General features: G+C 40.8%; 1 protein-coding gene across 9 annotated transcripts; it reads left to right on the top strand.

Moving 5' to 3' along the window:
* Window positions 1–80: 80 nt before the first annotated feature.
* On the top strand, window positions 81–24,130 carry NFYA (nuclear transcription factor Y subunit alpha). 9 transcript variants are annotated; one of them, XM_025270425.3, is made up of 10 exons: window positions 81–216; window positions 7,296–7,443; window positions 9,044–9,124; window positions 11,862–12,008; window positions 16,915–17,046; window positions 17,253–17,358; window positions 18,485–18,651; window positions 19,978–20,151; window positions 21,155–21,256; window positions 23,531–24,130. In XM_025270425.3, exons 2-10 carry the CDS (start codon window positions 7,369–7,371, stop codon window positions 23,582–23,584), a joined length of 1,038 nt encoding a protein of 345 aa, XP_025126210.1. In that variant the 5' UTR covers window positions 81–216; window positions 7,296–7,368; the 3' UTR covers window positions 23,585–24,130. The 9 variants fall into 9 exon arrangements, with proteins under 9 accessions (XP_025126210.1, XP_006069196.1, XP_006069197.1 ...); XM_006069134.4 differs by having other exon boundaries at window positions 9,044–9,127; XM_006069135.4 differs by having other exon boundaries at window positions 9,041–9,124.
* Window positions 24,131–25,335: the final 1,205 nt, after the last annotated feature.

The raw sequence follows: 25,335 nt of genomic DNA, 5'->3' as shown, positions 1-25,335 counted from the left end.
GTGGGGCGTGCCCAGAGCTCGGGGTAGGGGGCGTGGCCTAAGAGGCGCCTGCGCGGAGGCAGTTGGAGGGAGGCCCGATTCCCCTTTGTTCGACTTCGCCATTTTGCGAGGCAGCGGCAGTGGCGGCGGCAGCGGCGGCTGGAGCCTCTGATTGGGTTTCGGGGTCCGGTACTGGAGCCAATCAGCGCGGGCAGCGAACCGGGGGAGCGAGGCACGGTGAGTGTGAGGAGCCAATATCCAGCGGCCCAGAGCCGGCCCCAGCGCCCCGATTGGCGGGTCTCGCTGACCACTCAGGAGAGGCCCAGGCGCCTGTCGAGCCCCGGGAGTCGAGCTGAGTCTAGCCGAGCGGGGTGACCTGCTGCCCCGGACCAGAGCCTGCGAAGCTCTCCGGGGCACTCCCCACCGAGGCCTGCAGGGGGCCGCCCCGCGAAGGGATGGCGCCCTCGGGAGCAGGCATCTCGGGGCCCAGACCCGCGCAGGGTGCCAGGGCCAGTTGGGGATGCGTCGCTGTTCTCCCCGACCCTTTGGCCCAGTTTCTCGGGCCCCAGACCAGGGGGTGTGGGGTTTACCTGCCACAAGACCCCTATGTTCAGGTATACACCCACTCGGGCCTAGGCAGTTTCCTCCTGGTCTTTCTGGCCTCACAACTTAAACCTGCCCTTGCACTCAACACGCGGCGGCCCCCGGGACGGGCAGTCTTCCTCCCGCCGGGCCCGCGCACCCCTCCCCTCCGTGAGCGGGTCTGTCCTGTCTGCAGCCCTCTTAGGAGGGGAAGGAGGACCGGGGAAGATGTGCGCCGTGGCCACCGGGCCCCGCGTGCAGCGCGGAGAGGGAGCCGGCCCGCCCCCGCCTCGGCACTCTGCGGGCCCGCCCCCGCCATCCCTCTGCCAGAGGGGTGGGGGGCGGGGAAGGGGTTCGTTAGTGCGCCCCCTCCTCGGACCCCGCTGCGCCCCTCCTCCTAGCGCGCTCCCGGGTCTCCGGTCCCGGCGCCGTTACCACCCCCTTCTGGCTCGTCATTTCCTCTCTTCCCCGCCCCGATCGCCGGGCAGAACCGCACACCTCCGTCCTGGAGCCCATCCAGGCGGTGTCCCTTCCTTGCCCGGGCTGTAAGCCCCTGTCCATTCGGTGCCTGGAACCTCGCTCTTAGAAGATTGCGAGCTCTGTGCATTCCTTTCCCCCGAGGCTGCACAATTTGCTTTCATTAGTTTTATCTGTTGCTCATCTCGTGGATTCTCGCTCCCTTAGGAATGTACAGTTTCTTTTCCTTTCACCTTTCTGTGTCATTTCGAACATGTCAGACTTCACTCGTTAGCTTGGTTCACAGCCATCTCTTGGTTTGTTTTGTTCCCCAGTATGTTGACGTTTTCTTGGGTATTTATAGAAACTTAACAGTCTTCTGGGGTTTTCGTTAGGGTGAGAGGAAATCTCCTTTGACAGCCAAGTATCGAACAGTTAGTATAAACCAGGCGTCCATCTGCTGGGGGGAGAGTGATTGTCGATGAGAACCTTCCCAGCCTGGTGGAGATTGACAGGTGAACAGGTGATTCATCTCTCAGGGTTAGTGCTGTAACGGGGCCAAGTTCAATTCTGTGATGTGTGAGCTAACGACAACCTCGGTGGAAGGCCAGCATTGCTACACTTTTAATTGGCCTTGAAGGATAATGGGATTTCTTTGGGGAGGAAAGAACGGAAGAGCATTGCTCACAAAGAGAAGAGCATGTGCTGAGGCACCAAACTTTGCTGTGTGTTCGGGGGAAGAAGAACGTATAGGGCAGTGGGCATTTGTGACAGTTCAGTAGGTTGGGAAACGCAGTTTGACAAAACCACTTGTATATTTTGCTAAGGGGTTTTTCGGGAGCAGTTATTTTGTGGAGATTTCAGAAGTCTAGAAGCACTTTTTTTTTCCCCCCAAGTTTGGAAAAATAAGTTACTGGCCTGTGAGATTCTGCTCCACAATAACAACTGACTTTGGAGGGGAGGAAGGGAGATTTTTCTCCTAGGACTTTAAAATTTTTTACTCAGGTGAAGCACAGTACAGCAGTCCTTGTTACATACAGTCAGCCTTTAGTATATGATGCCTATTTTTATAATCACATTTACTGAAGTCATATAACTGGTAAGTTTCAGAAAGCTACTTCAGTGCTCTTTCCACTACTAAAAAATTGGGGACACTTTTGTTTTCATTTTTTGCCATGAATTTTTTACTGTTGAACTCATTTAAAAAATTGATTTGTAAAATGTCTGATAGATGGGGCACTGTGATTTAGATTTTTTTTTAGCACGTTTACATTTGCCTTTGGAGAGGATAAATACCTTGGGACTTAAAAATGGTAGTTATGTGTCACTCTAAAACCAGCAAACATTTTTGCTAGACTTCTTTCTAATAGACAGTTATTGTCTGGTCATATTATTGCTAAACCCCTCTAGAAACCCTACTTATTTGCAAAAGAACTTCCTTGCCTGGAATTTTGAGTACAGTAATCTGACCTTTAACTTCTCTTGACATGTGGCCGTTTAGCCTGCTGTTTTATATGTGGAAATTTTTCTCTTTGTTTTTATGCTATGTCTTCATTTGGAGCACTCCATTTCCTTCCACTTGGTCAACGTGTAGATCCTACGTGTGCTTAAGACCAGGTCAGATGCCACATTTTTTTTTAAAGACTTCATGCCTGTCCCCAATTTCTGTCCTTCAAACTCTTTTTGTTTGTTTTTTTCCTTTAGGGATTGCGTACAGATTTTTACCCCTTTATTAAATTTAAAAACATATAGTTTTCCTTTTATTTCTAAAACCTTCAAGACAGTGTTTGACATGTGGTCCATCATTAGTGGAGATTATGCAAATTAGGAACTGCAATCCAGAAACCTTTTGGATGATGGGGATACCAGAGCTCTTTGTTCTCTAGTCTTCTATCAAACAGATCAGGACCTGTTTGTTAAGTTGTGAAGGCAATTTAGTGGACCAATGCTGGTAATTTTTTACAGTAGAATAGAGAATACCACCATTCATCTTAAGTTATACTTACAAAGATCAGTCATGAAACGTTTAGTTACCTTTTTAAAATATGGTCTAAGTGCATTTGTGATAGGAAATGTGTTTCTTACTGTGAGCTGTCAAAAAGTTTAAAAACTGCTCTTCTAGTCTTTGCCTGGTAGTGATGATCAAATATGATAATTCTGCAGGATTTTTCACTTGTTTGTTAAGGTTGAGTTTCTGGTTGAGTTAAAATGTGTGTTGGTCCAAAACAAATGGATTTCTAAGTAGTTTGCTGCGTTTCAGGTTCTGTGCCTTGAAGTGAGGAGGAAGAGATTTTCTTGCTAACCAGAATAAACATATGTTCTTTCTGTCTTTGAGGAAAAGACATTCAAACTTTGAATTAGGAGCAAGAACTAGACAGACTAAATCCGGCCGACTTAATTCTGTCAGAATGTGGGCAGAAAAGCACTTCAGGAAAGACGATGTCAGTTATATTGCAGTTCTGCTAACTGAAGCCCACAATAATGGGAACATACGGCTTTACAGAAGCTGGTGGCAACTGCTGTTCCCCATTGGCAGTCTAAATATCATGCTCCACGCTGAGTCACTCCCCCAGTAATACATGATGAGAAATGGCTGTTAAGCTTGAAACCCCTTCTGTTTTGACCCATCAAAGTATAGTGGATTTAAATGTTTCTAAGTTGTAGCATTTGTATTACGAGGATAAACTAGTTAAAAAGAAAACCTGCATGACATTTTATCAATCATTTCTTTGCACTTCCAGTATGATGTAAATTTCTGGAAATTAGGGGTCAAGGGAAAAAATCTCACACAGGAAGGGGACTGAAGGTGGAGTGGGTTGTTAAAATACAGAGGATGTTGCTTCCTATCCTTATTTTATTAATCAACTCTTTTGAGATATAGTTTAGACATAAAGGATAATCATTTTAAGTGTACGTTTTGATGGATTTTGATAAATTTATACACAAATGCAACCACCACCATAATGAAAATATAAAACATTTTATCACCCAGAAAGTTCCAGATGCTCTATCCCAGTCAACTTCCCTCTTCCCCGTTTTCCATTTCCAGGAAACTACTGATCTGCCTTCCGTCTCTGGATTACTGTTACCATCTCAGGGTTTCATATAAGTGAAATCACACTACTCATGACCTTTAATTTTTAATTTTATTAGTTTAGAAACATAAGTGCAGTGTGTATATTGCAGTTAAGAGACAAGATAGAATTTAGGAAAGACCATTCACTTCCCTGGAAAAGCCACTTAATCTGGCTGAAATTCTGGTTTTCTGTACTGTTTCCAGAATCTCTGAGGAGCCAACTCAGTCAACCAGTTTAGAAGAGACATATTAAAAACCAGAAGGCCGATTTGTCCGTATGCAGTGAGAATTAACTGTTAGGTTTATTTGTGTTACTGATCATATCTGCTCCCTGTTGGCTACTGTATATGAATCCAGATTATAACTAGATGCGTGTTTGGTGAGCATTCCATTAGAGCAGGGGTGGTGAGATGAAGAACCACATGGCCATATGTACTGTCGGGGTCAGTGGCATGGTCATCCTGCCACTCACTCACGGCTCTTACACTCTTATACTCTGTACCAGTTTGTTATAAGTAATAGACTTGATTGAGTTTTATTAGATTTTCCTCCCAACATTTAGTATAAAATGTTTTAGATATACAGTAAAGTTGAGTTTTATAATAAACACCTGTGTGCCTGTCGTCTAGAATCTGCTCTTAATGTACTGTACTTGCCTTTTTAGAGAGGTATCTGTATATATCTATGTTTAAACTTAACTTCACCCATCAGTGCACTTCTTCCTGAATATTTGGGCATTCACAAATACTGAGCCACTTAACAATCAATGGTGGGTAGTTCATCTCATCCACCATGTGTGGATTTGTGGGGAGAGGTACGTTGCTTTGCTGCTATGATGTGCAACTCATGTAATTCAGTGTAACTCAAGTGTAACTGTCACTCAAATTTTAGAATTTATGGAGGCCTGGAGAAAAGTTTGGGAGAAGATTTAAGGTTTTTAAATCAAGCCTTTATTCAGGGTTCTCATTATAACTTCAGTTTATCTAATCGTGTCCTTATTTCAAAAGGAGCTTTCAGCTGTTAAAGTGTATGAGAAGAGTAAATGTGGGCCTTGACTGCATATTTAATGATATTTGTTGCTGTTATTCAGTCACTAAGTCATTTCCAACTCTGTGACTCCATGAACTGCAGCATGCCAGGCTTTCCTGACCTTCACTATTTTCCTGAGTTTGCTCAGCTCCTGTCCATTGAGGCAGTGATGCCATCCAGCCATCTCATTGTCTGTTGCTGCCTCTTGCCCTCAATCTTTCCCAGCATCAGTCTTTTCCAGTGAGTCATTTCTTAACATCAGGTGGCCAAAGTATTGGAGCTTCAGCTTTAGCACCAGTCCTTCCAATGAATATTCAGGGTTGATTTCCTTAAGGATTGACTGTTTGGATCTCCTTGCAGTCCAAGGGACTCTCAAGAGTTTCCTCCAACACCACAGTTCAAAAGCGTCAATTCTTCAGTGCTCAGCCTTCCTTATGGTCCAACTCTCACATCCATACATGACTGCTGGAAAACCCATAACTGACTTATATGGACCTTTGTCGGCAAAGTGATGTCTCTGCTTTTTAATTCGCTGTCTCGGTTTGTCATAGCTGTTACTCCCAGGAGCCAGTGTCTCAATTTTGTGGCTGCAGTCACCGTCCACAATGATTGTGGAGCCCAAGAAAATGAAACATGACACTGTCTCCACATTTTCCTGGTCTGTTTGCCATGAAGTGATAGGACCAGATGCCATGATCTTCGTGTTTTAAATGTTGAGCTTTAAGCCAGCTTTTACACTCTCCTCTTTTACCTTCATCAAGAGACTCTTTAGATCCTATTCACTTTCTGCCATTAAAGTGGTATCATGGGCATATTGGAGATTGTCAATATTTCTCCCCGCAATCTTGATTCCAGCTTGTTCTTCAGCCAGTCAGGCATTTCACATGATATGTACTCTGTATATAAATTAAAGAAGCAGGGTGACAATACACAGCCTTGACATACTCCTTTCCCAGTTTTGAACCAGTCCGTTTTTCCATGTCCAGTTCTAACTGTTGCTTCTTGTCCTACATACAGGTTTTTCAGGAGGCAGGTAATGTGGTCTGGTATTCCTGTCTCATTAAGAATATTCCACAGTTGTGATCCAAACAAAGACTCTAGCGTGGTCAGTGAAGCAGAAATAGATTTTTTTGGGGGGGGGGGGGGGGAATTCTCTTGCTTTTTTTCCCTTAATATTAAAAACTTACAAAATTTTTAATGTTTGAAGTAATTGTAGAGACACAGTATCATTGTGATAAAATGATAAAGACAAAAGAATCCTTACTCTTTGGAGGCAGATGCTGAAGTATTTATGGAGCTACGAAGTAATAAGGTGTCTGGGATTTGCTTCAAAATATTGCAGTCCATGGGGTCACGAAGAGTCAGACTCTCAACTTGGCGACTGAACAACAGCAATGCAGAGGGAGGGTGGGTGGAAAAATGGATGAGATATATGTGAAATAAGATTGACCATGGGTTGAAAATTGTTGAAGCTGGGTGATTGCTATGGGGAGTAGGTGGAACATTATAGTGTTCTCACTATTTGGGGTATATATTTGAAAATTTTCATTAAAAAAAGTTAAAATTAACAAAGGATGGGGTATTATCAGGCATTCAGATTCATGGCTGAAGAAAATGTAGAGTCTTTTCAGAGAAAATAATACCCTTGATATGTAAATTTTTTTTCTTTAATCTGCAAATAGCATTTATGCCATTTCTATAATTCTTTTTTATTTATTGCTCTGTATTAAAGCCCAAACTCCTAAACCTTCTCTGTGTCTTTCTTAACACTGATAAGCAATCTGTTGGACTTCAGATCTGGGTAATTACGTACTAACTAATAAATTCTAAAATTTTAGATTGCAGATCACATGTAGTACAAATGTGTTACAAATTAAAAGCACAGTTCTCTAAAGTACATGTGCAGGCCTGAAATCTGTGTTAAATGGGCCTTGTAAGAAAGTGATTCTGTAGCTTAATGAGAATTTCTAAGGTGCAAGTGTTGCTCTAGCAGTACTGAAAGGGAAAGTTGCTGATGAGTAATGACTGAGCATTTTTAAATATGTTAAATAGCGTTATCAAGATGCTATTTAACATATTAAATGTTAATATGTTAATGCATATTAACAATGGAATATCTCGGAGGCCTTAACTAACACTCTCACTCTACTTTCTTTTCTTCCCTCTCTAATAGGAGTGCATCTGGCAGTCCTCTAGGGTCTCCAGAGTGACGCTGACTGTGGACAGAACTCTAATTTGGAGGGGCCATGGAACAGTATGCAGCAAACAGCAACAGTTCAGCAGAGCAGATTGTTGTACAGGCTGGACAGATTCAGCAGCAGGTATGGAAGTAAAACTGCTTTAAACAAAATGACAGCAATGGAGGTGATGATAACACATCTCAGTTCTAGATTTGAGAGGCATCGGATCTTCTAGTGGGTCTATTTGTGCTGAAGTACTTTTTGAAGATTGGATTTATTGTGATTTCTCTGATTTTTTCTGTTCAGAAGTCTATCTAGTCCATAACTACTTAGAATTTGATGTCATGGGTTCCCGGTTTAATAAACTGCCCCCTTTTAGTAGAAATCGAAAATACTTAGTCTGTTTTCAGATGGAGCTTTGAAGGGTGGTTTTGTTTTCCTGGATTAAATTTGGTTGTTTCTCTTACTGATTAAGCCATCTTGTGGTCTGGTAAGGCTTTGGCCTTACCAGATAGACAAACCAAGATAGCTTCTAAGAAATGCACTATTTAATTTGATCCATCACAGTGTTTATTTTGAAAACCTGTAGTTCAATATGAGGATAATAGGTATCCACACTTATGGATAAGCACGTATTAGAAAGGATTTCTGCTGCTGGTCTATTCCTAATTCAGATAGGTTGCCTTCTTGAATTTATACACAGATTACATTTTCTGATTATATATACCTGGGTTTGTTTTAGGAAAACTTCTCTTGTTTTTTCTCCCTAGAAGAAAATAAATTTATTGTGCATTGATTTGGCCTGTAGGCCAAAATTGGAAATGTTTTGTTTCCAAAATGGGACCTGGATAATATAGAAAAGTCATTAGTTGGGGGGGGGGGGGGGGGCGGCAGAGTAGGTGGGCAATGGTTGTTTTGATGGTGAGTTGTTCTGTCTAATGACCAAAGGAAGGAGCTACTTTTTATTAAAAGAGATTAATTGTCAAAATTCCTTTGCTGGCTTTTCCTTCCACAAAACTGCAGCTTCTTTCAGCTGCCTTGATAGAAAGGGAGATTCCACAGAGAACCCTCCGTTCATTCATACCAGTGCCCTAGTGAGTGAATTCTTGCTCTGTCTGAAGTTACTACTAGGGGTAATAAAAATTAAGTTGAGTCTGTGAATACATTGCTTCTAAGGTAGTCCAACTGAGTAGGAGTAATCCTAGTTTGGGGACATGAGAGCAGTGACCTCATGAAGATGTTTTTGTCTCATGGTGATTGCTTTATTCTTCCTTTCTGGTGATTGCATTCAAGTTCCAGAAGTTCTTCATTGTAGCTTCTAGGCTGCTAAAACCTGATGAACTATTTTGTTCTTGTGAACTCATTTGAGGAAATAAAAAGAACGTTAAAATAACTGCATGCAGAAGGATCAAATGCTTAATTTTGGAGGGAAGGACTGCATTAAAAAATTTTTGTTAATAATGTCAGCTATATCGATGTTTTTGAGTCATGGAAGTGTATTTGAGTTCTGCTCTGGAGACAGAAGACTGTAATCTGTAATTTGTAAGACAGAAGTCTGTAATCTGTTGCCTTCAACAAAAAGCTTCAGTATAGGGAGTCTCCAGTTTGAAAGTCCTGTGTAGGGTGGGGCTATTGAAAGAAGACCCTTCCTCTCCCATAAGAGGTGAGGTGATCTCATGTCTTGAACTATACATTTCCTTCCTGACACATTTCAAGCTCTTCCTGTTCCTGTTCTCAGCAGCAGGGTGGTGTCACTGCTGTCCAGTTGCAGACTGAGGCCCAGGTGGCATCCGCCTCAGGCCAGCAAGTCCAGACCCTGCAGGTAGTGGTGCTCTCTCTGACTCTCTGTAAGCACTGCATGGACTTCTCTCCTCGTGTCTGGTGCTGTTTGTCGTAGGATCTCACGGAGGGACGGCAAAGCCAGTTGCATGACTTTGATGCTGCTAACTTGTCCTTGAGGCTTATAAGATGCCAGTTTCCTAATGTGTTGTGCTAAATCATGTAGTGATGCTGTATCAGTTTTCTGAAAAGTGCCATTTGGCTAGTATGTTTTGGGGGGAATACCTGAGAACAAATAGTGAAGAAATTCTTACAAGTGGCATTAGAACCTATTTAGAGCTCAGATTCTCTAATAAGATTGCATGGTAAATTTTCTTTGTATTACGATAATAGAGAAGAAAATGTATACATTTTACTAGGCTAGATTGTGCTTTATTAAAAGGATAGCTCAGATATAAAATAATGATTGCGTTTGACAAGATTGATCTAATCACTGAATCTTGTTAATCTCTGCTATCCTCTCACTACTTTTCTTGGGGAAGTTGTGACCTTATTATTGGATCTGCAGAGATTGCCCCATAGCTCTTGGTTGAACAGAAGAGAGATATGCTGTCTGTAAATCTTAGGTATTATAGCCACCGTAAGAATTCCTACTTAAACAATGCAGTTTCTTAACATTATGTATGACCAAGTTAAACACCTAAATTGGGGTTAAATTTGGGCCAGTTCCTATGTAAACAGAAGAAGCAAAAGTCTTTTCTGTATTTATTAGGTTACTTTAAAATGACCATATTTTTGAGAACATGGCAAAGTTCAAGTAGCCTGCCTTTTTTCCTCCTCTGAATGGAAATGAGTAGGACCTAGAAAGTAGAGCTGGCATCTCACTTTACTGTTGGTGCTGCTTAGCAAGCATCCTGCAGTGAACTCCCTTTTGTAGTCATTTCACTTTACCCTTTCAGCCCTACTCCCACACCTGCCACTCTTAATGTTTGATGATATACATCCGATTCTAAGCATAAATTAAGCTGAAATAAGCTGAGTTTGTAGGTACTCCCAAACTGTTCAAATCTCAGAGTTCAGCAGCTTGATACTCAGGTTTCTCATGCTTGCTTCATCTTGTTGATACATAAAGCAGTATTGTCGTTAACCACTTGTGGAATGGGAACTTAACCTGCTCTTAACTGTATGGCTTCCTGTCTGATGCATGCATCCTTGTATCATATGTTGCAAAAACAGCAGGTTCCTTGGAGTCTCAAATGGTTCATCCTGTGCATATGTAGCCTGTCAGCAAAGGGAGAAGTTAAGATGATGGATAGCCAGAAAAGTACAAAATAATTGCCTTAAAACTTGTTTCCTTCTTATGCAGATTTTAAAGAAATGGAAGCACTTTATGGAGATAATGGAAACCTTTCCTCTAGGGCTCTGATTATTTGTGGAGAATTTTAAATACTTCTTTCAGTTAGTTATGCAATAAATATTTTTAAAAATATTTCCTAATAGAGCATGTAGAAGCATTAGTATAGCAAAGGGAATTTGATTTGGGATGGGGAAGTGAAGGGAGAAAAGCAGAGGAGAATCAGATTGTAAAGTCTTTAAAAAGTGAAGTGGAATTTGTCAAAGAGCAGTTTAACAAAACACAGAATTTGAATGTTCCTAAAGATTCCAATACACTCATAGGGGTGGGGAGGGCTTAATATCTAATCTACTAATCTAGGACAGATTGATCTTTTAACTAATTACTGTTATTTGAACATACTTTCACTGGCATTGAGAATGATTATTTCAGATATACAAATTTTCTTTTGATCTGTTACAAATACTTCCTCAAAACAAAGATAGAATCTGAAAGTTTTGGATTTTCAGCGATTTTGTTGAACACTTCAATTCACATCTAAAGTGGTTTGGGTTTTGGCTTTCAGAATGCATTCAGATAGCTAGACATTTTTATATTGGGACTCAAGATGTTACAGCACTTCAGTGCCCTGGGTTTTAGAGGGATCCATTTACTCATTAGAGATTGAAAGTTGAGAGTTTTTTGGTACTGTTGAAAATTTATATAATTTTCATGCTTTTTAAAGCTAAAAGAACTATGCAGATATTGCAGGGTCCAGTGTGAGCAGTCCCACCGCAAAAATTGTAAATTGACCAATATATTTCTAGGCATTTATACTAGTAGGCTCCTTAAACAACCACAGGACAAGAATTCTCAGTGGTGAGGTAGAGGGTAAAAGGTATGTGTTTCATTTATGCTTGAGAAACTGTAAGGAGGAAGGGTATTCTATATAAGCTTTTGGAGCTGCTTGATACCTCACCTGAAGTCATTGCCAGGTACAGTTTGATTTACTCCTTCCAAATTACTAAGAATTTGCACGCCAACCACCATCAGCCCTCCCTCTCATTGCCTACTCTCCAGTCTTCACCTGAGACTATTCCTGGATATTGGACTAAAAAGGCAAATAGTCTTGATGATTTGATTAAATACTTCTCATGAGTTTAGCCTATAGTTGATGATAAACACTTTGTATCTATTGAGACTTCCCAAAGACTCTGCTTATACCCCATTTTATCTGACTTTTAAGTATTCAGCTTGGCACTTAGTTACAAATACTGTTTTTTTGAAGAAGACTGCTTGAGGATGAGGACGTGAAATTATTTTCTTAGTGTCTCTCCTGCTTTTTCCTCCTCTAGAAAGACAGCAGAGTAGTTGCAGTGATTGTCTTTAGGTAAAAATCATTTTGTGTCTTATGTTATTTCATTGTTCTTATTTTACTTTATTCTAGGTCCAGGGGCAGCCATTAATGGTACAGGTCAGTGGAGGTCAGTTAATCACATCAACTGGCCAACCCATCATGGTCCAGGCTGTTCCTGGTGGACAAGGTCAAACCATCATGCAAGTACCTGTATCTGGGACACAGGGTTTGCAGCAGGTGAGTGGTATTAAAAAAAAAAAAAAATTTAGAATATCAGGATAGAAGTTTTAAGAAATAAGTTGTTACAAATTGAAAATTGATACTGTGTTTATTGCTTCTTACCTTCCTTTTGCATTTAGTTGCATTTAGTCAGTTTCCCACCTTTGTAGTGTCAGTGATAGAAAGCAGAGCCATAGAGAAATAGGACATTTCTGGTAAGGACGAAGTATTAGACATGATCTTGAATCAATGTAAGTAATATAAAAAGAGAGCTTGCTAAGTCATTTCAGTCGTGTCCAGCTCTGCAACCCTAAGGATTGTAGCCCCCCAGACTCCTCTGTCCATGGGTTTCTCCAGGCATCAGTACTAGGGTGGGTTTGTTACCAAAAGAGTGTGGAGGGTCTGGCTGCTCACTGCTCAAAAGCCAGTAAGCAGGCCAGGTTGGTGGAAGGGACACAGGGAAGTTTGCTTTGTTTCAGATGCTGGCAGCCAGGGAGGGGAAGGGTGGTGGACATCTGTCCAAAGTCCGACTTTCTCCCCACCTCCCCGCCAGTGGCAACCAGTGAGGCAAGAGCTTTTATAAACAGGAAGGGTCTACATACAGGAACAGCAGAGTCAGCTCTGACAGTCATCTTCAGATTGCTCTTCAGTGGCCCAACCACCATCATCTTCGTTGTTTTAGGTGTAGTTAATCTTCAGCTCCAGGGTCTGTTTGTTCCCATTTCTTTTTGCCAATTCTTGGAATTGTGGCAGCTCATATCCTGGTTACAGTCTGGTCATCATGTAGTTAACTTCTCCACCTGGTGTTTTATTATCTATAAGACAGCTCACAGGATATAGCTCAGAATATTATCTATAGACCTTGAGAAAGAACAAAAGGTCCTTGACTGTGCTTAATGACTACATTATTATTATTAGTCTCCTTTGACTGTTTTCCTTTGTTCCCACATTTCTCACTTCTCTGTTTAAACTTACTGTTTGACTCAAGTTTTCCACAGACAACAGGCAGGCAGAGGACATGGTTAGGGGCAAGGACTATAGAGTCCTGTTCCATTTCAGGTTGCCATGCCCTCCTCTAGGGGATCTTCCCAACCCAGGGATCAAATCACATCTCTTATATCTTCTGCATTGGCAGTCAGGACCTTTACTGGTGCCATCTGGGAAACGCTTATAAAAAGAGTATCTAGTTTAATAAAAGTCATCATCAATGTGTCCTTTGTTGGCTCTTCTGGGCACTGAGGGGGGAAATGTATAGTCTGCTTTGGAGATTGTTGTTTTGGGTCAGAAATAGTATCCTTTTCATTTCCTTCCATGTTATTTATAACTTATCTAGCCAAGTGATGAAAATATTTCAGTCCAAGCTTATCACACACACCTCAGGCTATACTTAGAGCAAAATTTATAACCTTGAATATTTTAAAAGAACTGAAAATAAATAATAATTTTTTTTTAGGAAGTTAGGACAAGAAGAAAATGTGCAAAAGATAGGTTAAAATTAATGAAGTAGAAAACTAACAAAAATGTAAAAAACTAAGTAAAAGCTGATTCTTTAAACAGACATGTAAAGTAGTTAGGTAAATTCACTGGAAAGACTGATTCAGAAACAGAAAACAAAAGTAAAATTACAGGCATTTTTATCTCGTTGGCAGAAATTTAAAACACTGATTATATCCAGTGTTAGAATGGGTGTAAAGAAAATGAAGCACATTATTTTTGTTGATTTTCGAATTGTAAAGTCCTTTTGGAAGGTATCTTGCGCTGGAATATTTAAGCCTTTTGATGTACCTGTCCCACTTCTGAGAATCTATTCTATAGGAAGAAAAGATAAATATGTAGGAAGAAATAAACAAAGACATTTATTGCAGCATTATACTAGCAAAAAAAAAATTGTAGCCTGAGTGTCTGTTGGTAAAGAATCGATTGAGCACATCATACTATGTTCATATGGTGTATTATGTCCTTGAACTTCCTCAGTGGCTCAGTGGTAAAGAATCTGCCTGTGATGTAGGAGACTCAGTAGACTCAGGTTCGGTCCCTGGGTTGGGAAGATCCCCTGGAGAAGGGAATAGCTATCCACCCCAGTATTTTTGCCTGGAGAATCTCATGGACAGAGGAGCCTGGTGGGCTACAGTCCATAGGGTCACAAAGAGTCGGATACAACTGAAGTGACTCAGCACACGTTATGTCCTTGTTAAAAAGGATGAACTGTTAACTTTGGGGGAAGGGTTAATAACGAAGTATTTTTAGTGAGAAATAATTTACAGAGAAGTATATGCTTAAGTCATATCACCTTTGTATTAATAACTAATAGCCAGATCCCAGTGAGTGTGTGTTTGTATATATATATATGTTTATGAACTCTTTACTAAAATTTTCTAAAGCTGCTTATATCTTCTGTGATTTCATTAATATCTTCATTTTTCTGGAGTAATGTAATATGAAGTGAAGTGAAGTTGCTCAGGCATATCTGACTCTTTGCGACCCCATGGACTGTAGCCTACCAGGTTCCTCCATCCATGGAATTTTCCAGCAAGAGTACTGGAGTGGGGTGCCACTTCCTTCTCCAGAGGATCTTCCCCACTCAGGGATCGAACCCAGGTCTCCCACATAGGCAGACTGTCTGAGCCACTAGTTGAAAAAAAATTGAGCCATGCTTGATAACCAAACTTTTAAGTTTTGCATATTCCCTTGTAGTTTTGTGCACACCTCTTGGGCATAGTTGTATACAAGCATATAGTTTTATTGTTGTATTTTTGTTTTACTTCCTTTTATTTTTAAATTCCTTCATAATAGTCATTTTGATGAATCAGAATTTGTAATTTTAACTGTGTACTTAGAGATTTTTTGTTTTTTTTTCTTTTTGCTTTTATAGGTAAGGTTACTATAAATGTATTTGAATTTTATAGCTTTATTTTTTTCACTTGAGTTTAATCTTAGGGGAATATTTTTGGGAGTGGAGGAATTGGTTGGGCAAAGGGTAAGGTCATTTTTAAGGCTATCAGCATATTTTTGCCAAGATAGAGTTGTAGTCAGGATTAAAAATAGTTGCTACATTTCTCCATGCATAAATGTATGAGTCTTCAAATACACTTCAGCGTGTGTGCTTGCCTCAATTTCACACTGTTATTTCATTTCTGTCCTTCCTCTCAGTGCCTCCTCTCCAGTCCCCCCACTTGGCATGCCCTCTTCTCTGTTGAATAGAAACAGTGGGATACAGAGCTAGGAAGACTGTATCAGGAATACAATGACCTGAATTCATTTGCAGGTCTGCCATTAGACAGACTTTTTGCTCTCGGCCAAGTTCTTTGATTGTTGGTTTTCTCATTTGAAAAATGCAGTTTATATCAGGTGATTGATAGTGTTCGTTTCAGCTGTAAATTCTGTGGATTTTGTAGGATTTTTGGCCTTTAAGAGAAGACATTGAAAAGGTTATCTTATTCTCCTCACTCCAGGCAGCACTGTTAACTAATCAAACCATCTTGGAAAAATTATTTTCTGTTAATGTTGCATGACATGGCTCTAGGTATGATTCCATAGCCTTCCATAAAACACTTAAAATTTCAATCCATTTTTATTAGAGGTTACTTTAGTGTGTGTTTTTTTTTAATAACCATGTCTTTTAGAAGTGTACTTCACCTTTTTTTGAATTGTACCTTCTGTTTTAGAATTCCAGTTAAACCTAGGCTCTCTCCTTAGATTAAGATCCATGGCGTGATACGGATAATGGAGTAGAGAGCCAAGAAATAGATGTAGGAATATTGGAAATTGGTATATTACAAAAATAGTATAAAGTTTCAGTGAAGAAATGGTTCAAGAATGGTATCAAAAAGGAAAGTTGATCTCTACCTCATACTATATCAAAAATACTTGCTAGATAGATTACAGATCTAACTATAAAAAAAGCATACTTGGAAACTTATATTCTGTTCATAGGAATATTTTCTTTATGATGTGGGGTAGAGAAGGATTTCTTAAAAACCAAAAAAAAAAAAAAAAAAAACCCCATAAAATTTTATAACTTAAAAATTTGGTGTATGTCAAAATATATCGTAAAATAAAGGTAGAAGACATAATTTGGAGAAGATATTTTTAACATTTAATGGGGTTTGTGTCCAGAATACATTTTTTAAAATTCTTTATATGTGTTGATATGAAAGTAACAGTGGAATAGAAAAACGGGCAAAGAATATGAGTAGATAGAAGAGGAAACCCTATTGACCAATAATAGGTATTCCTTGCTATCCAAAACAGGTAGAAATAGATCCAGATAACCAGATAAATTTCTTGTTTGTTTATTTACCAACATTTTCTAATTTAATTTGTTAAATTTAAGTGTTGACTGCAGGGGTATGTAATATGATAATACCCCTTTCTGTACAAAATCTTTTAAGGATTTTATGTGTGTGTGTGTATTTATAGAATTCCAGCTGGAAAGTTTAAAAGTTACTTAATAATTTTTTTCAATATTTTGTTACTAAAAACATCAGACATAGACACAAGCAAAGAGAATGATATGGTGAATCCTCATCACCCATTTTAACACAAAAACTAGTATTTTACTGTTTAAATCTATTTTCATCTATTTTCCCTGACTCAAGGATTATTTTGAATATATACATTACCATTTCATCTATCAAAAATACTTCAGGGTGTATTTTTAAGTGAATAAGCTTTTAGAAATATATTCCCAATGCCAGCAATATCATCTTTAATATCGTCCAGTATCCAGACAGTGATCAAAATTCCCCAGTTTCATAAATGGAAAACAAGCTCTCTCTAATTCATAAGAGAGCAGAACAGGACTTGTGTTTTTTTCCCTCTCCAGAGCAATTCCTGCCTTCTAGATGAATTTGAGTAACTAACACTCCAGGACCAATGGAGACCAGTGTCAGCAGGGCACTAATCTTGGTGTTCTCTTCTGCAGATACAGTTGGTCCCACCGGGACAGATCCAGATCCAGGGTGGGCAGGCCGTGCAGGTGCAGGGCCAGCAGGGCCAGACCCAGCAGATCATCATCCAGCAGCCCCAGACGGCCGTCACTGCTGGCCAGACGCAGGTAACTCCACTGTCTCTCCACGGCGTCAACAGAGGAGCGCAGCTGCTTTGGGAGGGTCAGACAACTGGGTAGAGTATTTCACATGTAGTAGAAATGGGGAAGAAAACTATCACAAAAATGCCTTTTTCTTAAAAAGCACTGCATGGTCCTTTTTTCTTGTGGTGTCTTTGGAATTATTAAATTGTGTCATGATTTTTTTCCTCCAGACACAGCAGCAGATTGCTGTCCAGGGGCAGCAAGTGGCACAGACTGCTGAAGGGCAAACCATCGTCTATCAGCCAGTTAATGCAGATGGCACCATTCTCCAGCAGGGTACGAATGCCGGGCATTTCTCTTGGACTTTTGGGGGCATCCTGTTCATCTTGAGCAAATGACTGCTTTAGAAATTTTGTGGTGACCTCTATACAACGTACTTTTAAAACAACAACAAAAATGATTTCCTCTAAGTGTCCGTTGATTGTTAGTTCCTTGTCACCAACACGTGACCAGTGTTGACTCCATCTGCAGGAGAAAACTGCAGTAGCTGTTAAAGGCAGCCACTGTGACCCTGGGGATTATATAAGGTTTTTATTCTTTCTAATAACTGTTCTCTAAATGGAAGACTAGAAATACGGAGTTTCTTTAGTGGTAGAGAAATACATCACTGCTGCTTTTTTTTCTTTTTCCCCCTGGCCACTTCATTATTAATTTATTCCAAAAGACTTATATGACCACTGTGTATATAGCACATTACTGAAAACAGTTTTCTTCTCAAAGACACTCTAGTCTAGTAAGCGAGACATGAATGTGACCAAATAAATACCGTGTAGAACCCTTGTTAGTGGTATGTCTTCTGTGACTGAAGGTTTGACTTGGGATTAAAATTTGGCAGTAGACAAAATCCAGCGAGTGCAGGCAGTATGCTCTGCTATGACCGGAGAGAGCCAGAACAGGGATCGCTCAGAGAATGATGGACACATCCTCAAGTGCTGCTGTTGAGGTCTGGGGGCTTGGCATGCCTGGTTTAATTTTAAGATTTAGTCCTGTAGCTGTCTGACTCATTGTCGGTTTAGAGTAAACAGTTTTTTAAAAATATGCATCCTGAAGCAGGTCATTTATAAAAGAACAGTGGCTATAGCTGAAGTCAGACTGACTCATAGAAAGGGAAGCCTCCAAAATATTTGGTCACCCATTGAAAACTTTTTCAACTCAGTATGAGTAGTTTTATTCAGAACTAGAACCCATATAGTTATTAACATCTCTAAACTTGTGATTACTTGAATTATATACAGCAAGCAAGGCACAGAATGGAAGAGTGCCTTTTCTCCCCTTGTACTAAAAGCCCATGTTTTTCCAGGATTAATACGTGTGTGCCAGATAGAAGAGGGACTAACTGTGTTCCCTTCTTTCTGTATACCTGTTTTTTTGTTTGTTTGTTTTATGTTTTATTTTCTTAAAGTTACAGTCCCTGTTTCAGGCATGATCACCATCCCCGCAGCCAGTCTGGCAGGAGCACAGATTGTTCAGACGGGAGCCAACACCAACACAACCAGCAGCGGGCAGGGGACGGTCACAGTGACACTGCCAGTGGCAGGCAATGTGGTCAATTCGGGCGGCATGGTCATGGTAAGAAAACCGCTCCTTCATTTCACTGTCCATAGCTTATTTTTCCATGTATCTTTGTCTTTGAAAATTTCTTCAGCTTGTATTTTAAAATCTCTCATGAAGCTCGTGTATAATCCTGACCTCTTGAGACTGAGATTCTTAAGACACAGTGGTCTACTTTTACAATAAACATTACAGTAAACCATAACTCATTCTGTGCACCTACTGTGTGCCAGCGACTATTCTAGGTGCTAGAGATACAGCAGAAGAAAAGCAGATGTAAACATTCACTTTTCTGGAATCTTATTCATAAGTGAAATGAAGAGAGTTGTAGACTACTAATCTTTGGGAAGTAGAAAGTATACGGCCCAAAGTGGGTGAAACAAAAACGTTCAGAATTAGAAAGGTGTAGTCAATGGAGAAGGCAGTGGCCCCCCACTCCAGTACTCTTGCCTGGAAAATCCCATGGACGGAGGAGCCTGGTAGGCTGCAGTCCATGGGGTCGCTAAGAGTTGGACACGACTGAGCAACTTCACTTTGACTTTTCACTTTCATGCATTGGAGAACGAAATGGCAACCCCCTCCAGTGTTCTTGCCTGGGGAATCCCAGGGATGGGGGAGCCTGGTGGGCTGCTGTCTATGGGGTCACACAGAGTCGAACACGACTGAAGCGACTTAGCAGCAGTCAATAGAGAAACCAAAAAAAAAGTATGATGTAAATATATTGGGAAGAGGGGAAGGAGAGTGGACTGTAAACTCATATGTCAAAATAGGGTGTCAGTGTACAGTACCTAAAATGGGTAAGCTAAAAAAGAACAAATACTAGAAACCTACACAGAAGTGGAGGAGTCCACTAGAAGAAACAATGTAACCATTTAAAGTTATTGTTATTGGGAAGGTAGTAGAACCGGATTTGTTCCGGAAAATGTGGGTTGAATTGTCTAGTAAGTTAACCATTATGTAACTAAACGATGTAGCATCACTCGGTGGATTTGAACCTACCTTCCTTTGTGTTTCCCTTGTGCTCTTTTACTGCCTGTGATTACTGTTCATGACCATTAGATGGCAGCAGACATTCTTAGAAAATGGAGCTGTGTGTGGACAAAAACCTGGACAGGGTTATGTTGTTTCTCAGTGTGGGTCCTTAGCCCCCTATTACAGAATCATCTGGAACATTTGTTTAAAATGCGGGCCTTAAGTGTAAATGTTCTCCAGGAATCTGCTTTCAACAAGTACCCTATAAAGCTACTCGTCATAGCATTCAGAAGAACAGGGACCAAGAAATTGTTTCCCATGTCCATACTTCATGTTACTACTTAATAAGCTCTGATTTTGCTCTTCACACAGATGGTACCTGGTGCTGGCTCTGTGCCTGCAATCCAGAGAATCCCTCTCCCTGGGGCGGAGATGCTTGAAGAAGAGCCTCTCTATGTCAATGCCAAACAGTACCACCGTATACTTAAGAGGAGACAAGCTCGGGCTAAATTAGAAGCAGAAGGGAAAATTCCAAAGGAAAGAAGGGTATGTATAACATTGGGACGGATACAGGATGAGAACAGCAGGGTCTACTTCTGAAATAACCTTTTATGTGGTTAGTTTCCTGGAGTACCTTCCAGACTTTGACATAAGATAGCTGTTACCTTTTGTAATGGTACTTATTATTGCTATATGGAGCTGCAACTATAACATTTAAAAAATAACTACAACATAAATAGCGTTTTATTGTTGTTGTTGTTTTTAATCTTCCATAAAGTCCAGAGGTGGACTTACTGTCTGTCCTGGTGACTCAGACAGTAAAGAATCCGCCTCCAGTACAGGAGACCCAGGTTTGATCTCTGGGTTGGGAAGATCCCCCGGAGAAGGAAAAAGTGGTTACCCACTCCAGTATTCTTGCCTGGACAATTCCATAGACAGAGGAGCCTGGTGGGCTACAGTCTGTGAGGTTGCAAAGAGTTAGACATGACTGAGCGACTAACACAAAGTGCAGAGACCTATTGTCCTGTGGCAACCCTCAGGAGCATTCCCCTCCTATCTTACTGTCCTGATTGCTTAGTGTGCTGTCCGTAGTCCAAGATGACCACCTGGGCTCTAGCCAAGGAGCAAAGGGAATAAGGAGACTTTCTTTCAGGGAAACATTCAAAAAGTTCCATAATCACATTAGCCAAAATTTAATTACATGGCCACACACACACTGCAAATAAGGCTAGGAAATGCCATCTCTTTAATGAGACTGTACCAGCTAAAATTTGGTTTGTTACTGAAGCAAAAGGGGGGATATATATTGAGGGGTAGGTGGTTATCACTGCTATATCTTTGGGGAATCTGTATTTAGTTATTACTCATTTGGCATTTACATTCTTGTGATAGTTAGATACGGTTAGCTGCTGTTTGTGTTTTCTCCAAGATTTCTCCATAATACAAGGTCATAATTGCCCCTGGTGGCTTTGATCACAGCCGTTCTAAACTTTTGAGCATTGGAGAGCTCTGCTGCTTTCAGCTAGTAACTTGGTTTTTCTTGTTTTAGAAATACTTGCATGAGTCTCGGCACCGTCATGCCATGGCACGGAAGCGTGGTGAAGGCGGACGATTTTTCTCTCCAAAGGAAAAAGATAGTCCTCATATGCAGGTAAGAGGATTTATACCTTTAATTCTTAGCTTTGTTGCCTTGACTCTTCTTGGGTAGAAGCCTTCACAGTGTCCTCTTGGTATTTTCACACTAGGGACTAACAAGTCTGTAAACTGGATGCAACATTGTGTATCTTAGAGTCCCTTTGTTCTTAAAAGAACTAAGGTCTTTGATCCAGTGGCCTTTTTTCCTCTGTCTTTTCCAGTTACTACTATTAATTCCTTCTTGAAATTCTCACTTTTTTTGATTTTCAGAGAACAAGTTTATTCCCTAGTGTAGTAGTAGCAGCAGCTAACTCTTAACTGCTGTGTGCCAGCCATTACGTTAAGCACTTTCATAAGCATTTTATCATTGAATCTTTACAACAGCCTTGACCCCCATGAGGTAAAAATTATAGTTTCTGTTTTACATTTGAATCTGAGGTTTAGAGGGGTTAAGTCATTTGCCTACAGTAAAATATCTAATAAAATGGCACAACTGAAATTCATACCTAGGCTGTGTAATTCCAGAACTTAGTCTATAGCCATACTGGTTCTTACATCTAATTTCACTGATTGTATCTTATTGGCATTTCTAGTCAATGTGTCCAAAGTAGAACTCTTGGTTTTTATTTTATTTTTAAACCTAAACCAGACACTCTGAGCTCTCAATAAGTCACATGTCCCTTCACCCAATTATTAAAGCTAGAGTTGTCCAGTTTTGAAGTCCTCTTGGTTTTAACTCTATTCTCTGAATCAGCTTACTTTTTCCCTCCCAACTGCTGTCAGGCTAGTCTAACCCTCTCTTTGCTTCAGTCAAGGCAACAGCTGTCTAGTCTCCCTTCTTCCCCTCTTGTGCCCCCTCTAGCTCACTTTCCACGTCTTAGTGTGTGTATCATATCACATCACCAGCCTGCTCCCTTCCACTCCTGCCCTTTTCCATTTGCACGAAGACTAAAATCCAGAGTGCTTACCATGGCCAGCAGGGCCCTGTAGGATCTAGCTCCTGCCCACCTTTGGCTTTATTTCCTCCTGCTTCTTGGTCTTCATGCTCTTGCTCTACTGTTCAAGAACCTCTGTCTTTAAAATAGCTTGTCTGTAAAGCTTTTCACGCCATCCTTTTGCATGACTGTCTCCATATCTTTTACGTCTTGGTTTCAATCTGAGGCTGTATCCAGAGGTCTCTTCTACGCCATTATTTTCTCACATCTTCCTTTTGAGTGTAGTAATAATGATTTTATTTGTGTAACTGTGCAGTGGTTGTCTACTCTAGACTATAAGCTGTGTAGAGAGTCAAGAATTGTTGTTCCCCATTGTATTTAGCATAATACCCATTCAAGAATGAGCACCAGTAAATTTTTGTTGACTAGGTTCCTCCCACTATTCTGTTCCTCCCATACAGAAGCTTTATTCTGAAGACCCATCACATTCCAGCTTTACTGTTGTCCAGTCCGTCTTTATAAGATAGTGCTTTTTTAATCTTGGTGCTTAGTCCATGGTGAGAACTCAGTAAATGTTGGTTATTGGTCTTCCTCTTTGATCAAGACTCAGCCTTTTGTCCTACCACCCCTAGAAATGTTTCAGCTTTTTCTTGGATCATGCCAGTTGAGACTTCAGAGCCTTGGTGTGGAGGAACTGAAGGTGGTTGTTATGTGGTGGGTTTTTGTGTATATGGTAGCACTGCATGGCTTGCAGAACCTTAGCTCCCCGACCAGGGAGTGAATGTAAGCCACAGCAGAGGAAGCACCAGACCCACCACTGGACTGCCAGTGAGCTCCAAGGACTGATCTTCGTCTTGACAGTGCAGGTTTTTTGTAAAGGGAAGGCGGCAGGCAGAGTTTAGTGGAAAGAAGATTAAGTCAGAGCCAAGAGATTTGAGAATTAATTCTTGCTGGGCTTGTCACTAACTTTTTGATTCTAGTCCAAGCTTCAGATTTATCTGCAAAATGAGTGGATTTAAAGTAAATAAAATCCAGTGTCCTTTCCAGCCCTGCCAAGTGCTCGGTATTTAAATAATGAAAATATACAACATCACTTGGTTTCTCTAGGTCTTTTAGCCACCTAGGGATCCTTAATCCTTAAGTGTGTAGAGCACAGCACAGGTGTTAAAAAAGTGAGATACTCTCTCAACTCTGGAGCGTTCTGTCATGGAGTGCCAGGCCAGGCTTGAAATCTTTTTCTCAGAATAAGTATGCAGACATAGTGTTTGTGTACTTCCCCTTGGTGATAAGTAGTGAGAGCCATGAATTCCCAGTTGCTTTTGCAAAGGACATTTTTACTGTGCTTTCTTTTGTAGGATCCAAATCAAGCCGATGAAGAGGCTATGACACAGATCATCCGCGTGTCCTAACCCCAGGCCATGTGATGGAGCTGATCAAGGCCATATTCCTCACAGTTTCCCACTGTTCCAGGGAAATTGATCAACTCGCCGATGGGACACTGACGATCACATTCTGCCCTTTTCTACAGGACAGAAACCACTTAGTTTTTAATAAGTGGCTCAGTATTATAATTGCAAGGATGTCTGGCAAACTGAAGTTGCAAGCCTTTGTCTCACCCTTTCAGTCAGGACTTATCTCAGACTGTTGCTGACATTGACATTTCATGGATTGGGATGATGCAAGGGACTCATGCCAGCCCAGCAGCACACACATAGCACTTGTGTTGACTGGTGATGCCAGCCAGCCATCTGAGCAGAGGAGAACAACCTTCTCAACCTAAACTGCAACTGGGGAAGCTGCAGCCCATTACTTCCCACAGATTCTGAACAGTACCCATCCCTCTAATGGGAGATCTCAGGCTGACTGATGGACCTTTTGTATTCAGAGATGGTTTCCAGGCAAGGAAGCTCCATCTCATGATATGGAAACAATAAATTCTGAGATAATTCATCTAATCTGTGGTAATAATAAGAATCTCTTCTACCCAGATGATAGATTGGGATTTTTGGACTCCCGCCAAGAAGAAGCTAACTCTGGGGATAGATTGATAAAAGATTCAAGCACTAAAAACATAAATTGCTGGATCTCTTGAGGCTTTCACAAGGTGTGGTCTACTTGTCTGTCTGGTGACAGGTCATATCGACCATAGTTCTTGCTGAGGCTACTTGTAAGATGATTTTGGGGTATTGGACCTTGAAACTGCCTTTCCTTAGTAGAAAACAAAATTATACAACTTCTGTGCTGAAGTACTGAGGACATGTACAGTAACTCCAAAACAGCAAAACTAGAGATTTTCAATCATAGGCTTTGTGACAGCATTTGGGGAATAGAAAGGTTCGTGTGTGTTTCAGTCCAGAAGGACAAAGAGTAGTATATATACCCTTGTGATGTCATATAGCATGATTCACCAGTGGATGGATGCCTGGGATGGATCATTATAATGAAGAGAAGAATTTACATTTATACTATAACCTTTTAACAAGCATGGAAAGGGAAGTCTGAGATTTGACCCTTGACAACTTCTGGAAAGCACTGTTCAGTCAAGCTAGCTGGGACATAATCCAGGTTGCCTGCTAGAGTGTGAGGTGGATGTTGGCTTCACTCCTGCTGTGCTTTGTGCTGGCCCAAGAGAGTGAACATTCTCATTATTCCCATGGCAGCTGATTCTTTGGTACCAATTTCCGTTCGTTTCCCCTTTTCTCCATAGGTCTTGTGCAGAAAGGCTTTCACTTTGCATCCATGTTCTGGGGGTAAAGTGCAGATTGGAGATAGAGATTCCTGCAGGGTCAGGAGCAGGGCTGAAGCCCCCCAAGTAGGCTGTGCCTCAGAAAAAAAAAATGTTTCTTTTCTAGGTGTGGAACCCTGGGAGGACTAAGGTGATTTCAGAAGAGTTTTTGGTTTTTGTTTTTTTTTAAAAAACAAGGAAAACTTTGTAATTCTTTCAAAGAACATTTGGTTTCAATTTCAGTACAAGACTAGGGATTGGCTCTTCCTTTGATACTACTCTAGCTGTATTAAGAGGGAAAAGAAATTAAACCTACCAAAGAAAACATCACAAAAGGATATCAATGTAATGGTACAAAACAGAGGTACAGAGCTGTGCAGAGAAAGCAGAAAGTGAAGTATCTCCCTACTCCCTTGAGTCTACTCATCTGACCCT

The sequence above is a fragment of the Bubalus bubalis genome, chromosome 2 (assembly GCF_019923935.1).
Source record: "Bubalus bubalis isolate 160015118507 breed Murrah chromosome 2, NDDB_SH_1, whole genome shotgun sequence".
NCBI classification, from domain to species: Eukaryota; Metazoa; Chordata; class Mammalia; order Artiodactyla; family Bovidae; genus Bubalus; species Bubalus bubalis.
Note: the sequence above shows the minus strand (reverse complement) of the source record. Positions and strands in the feature narration are given on the sequence as shown.

Coding starts and splice junctions, on each gene's coding strand:
- NFYA (XM_006069133.4), top strand. CDS start 7,369: ATGGAACAGTATGCAGCAAACAGCAACAGTTCAGCAGAGCAGATTGTT. Junction 17,047..17,252: donor TCACTGCTGGCCAGACGCAG/GTAACTCCACTG, acceptor TTTTTCCTCCAG/ACACAGCAGCAGATTGCTGT. Junction 20,152..21,154: donor AAATTCCAAAGGAAAGAAGG/GTATGTATAACA, acceptor TTCTTGTTTTAG/AAATACTTGCATGAGTCTCG.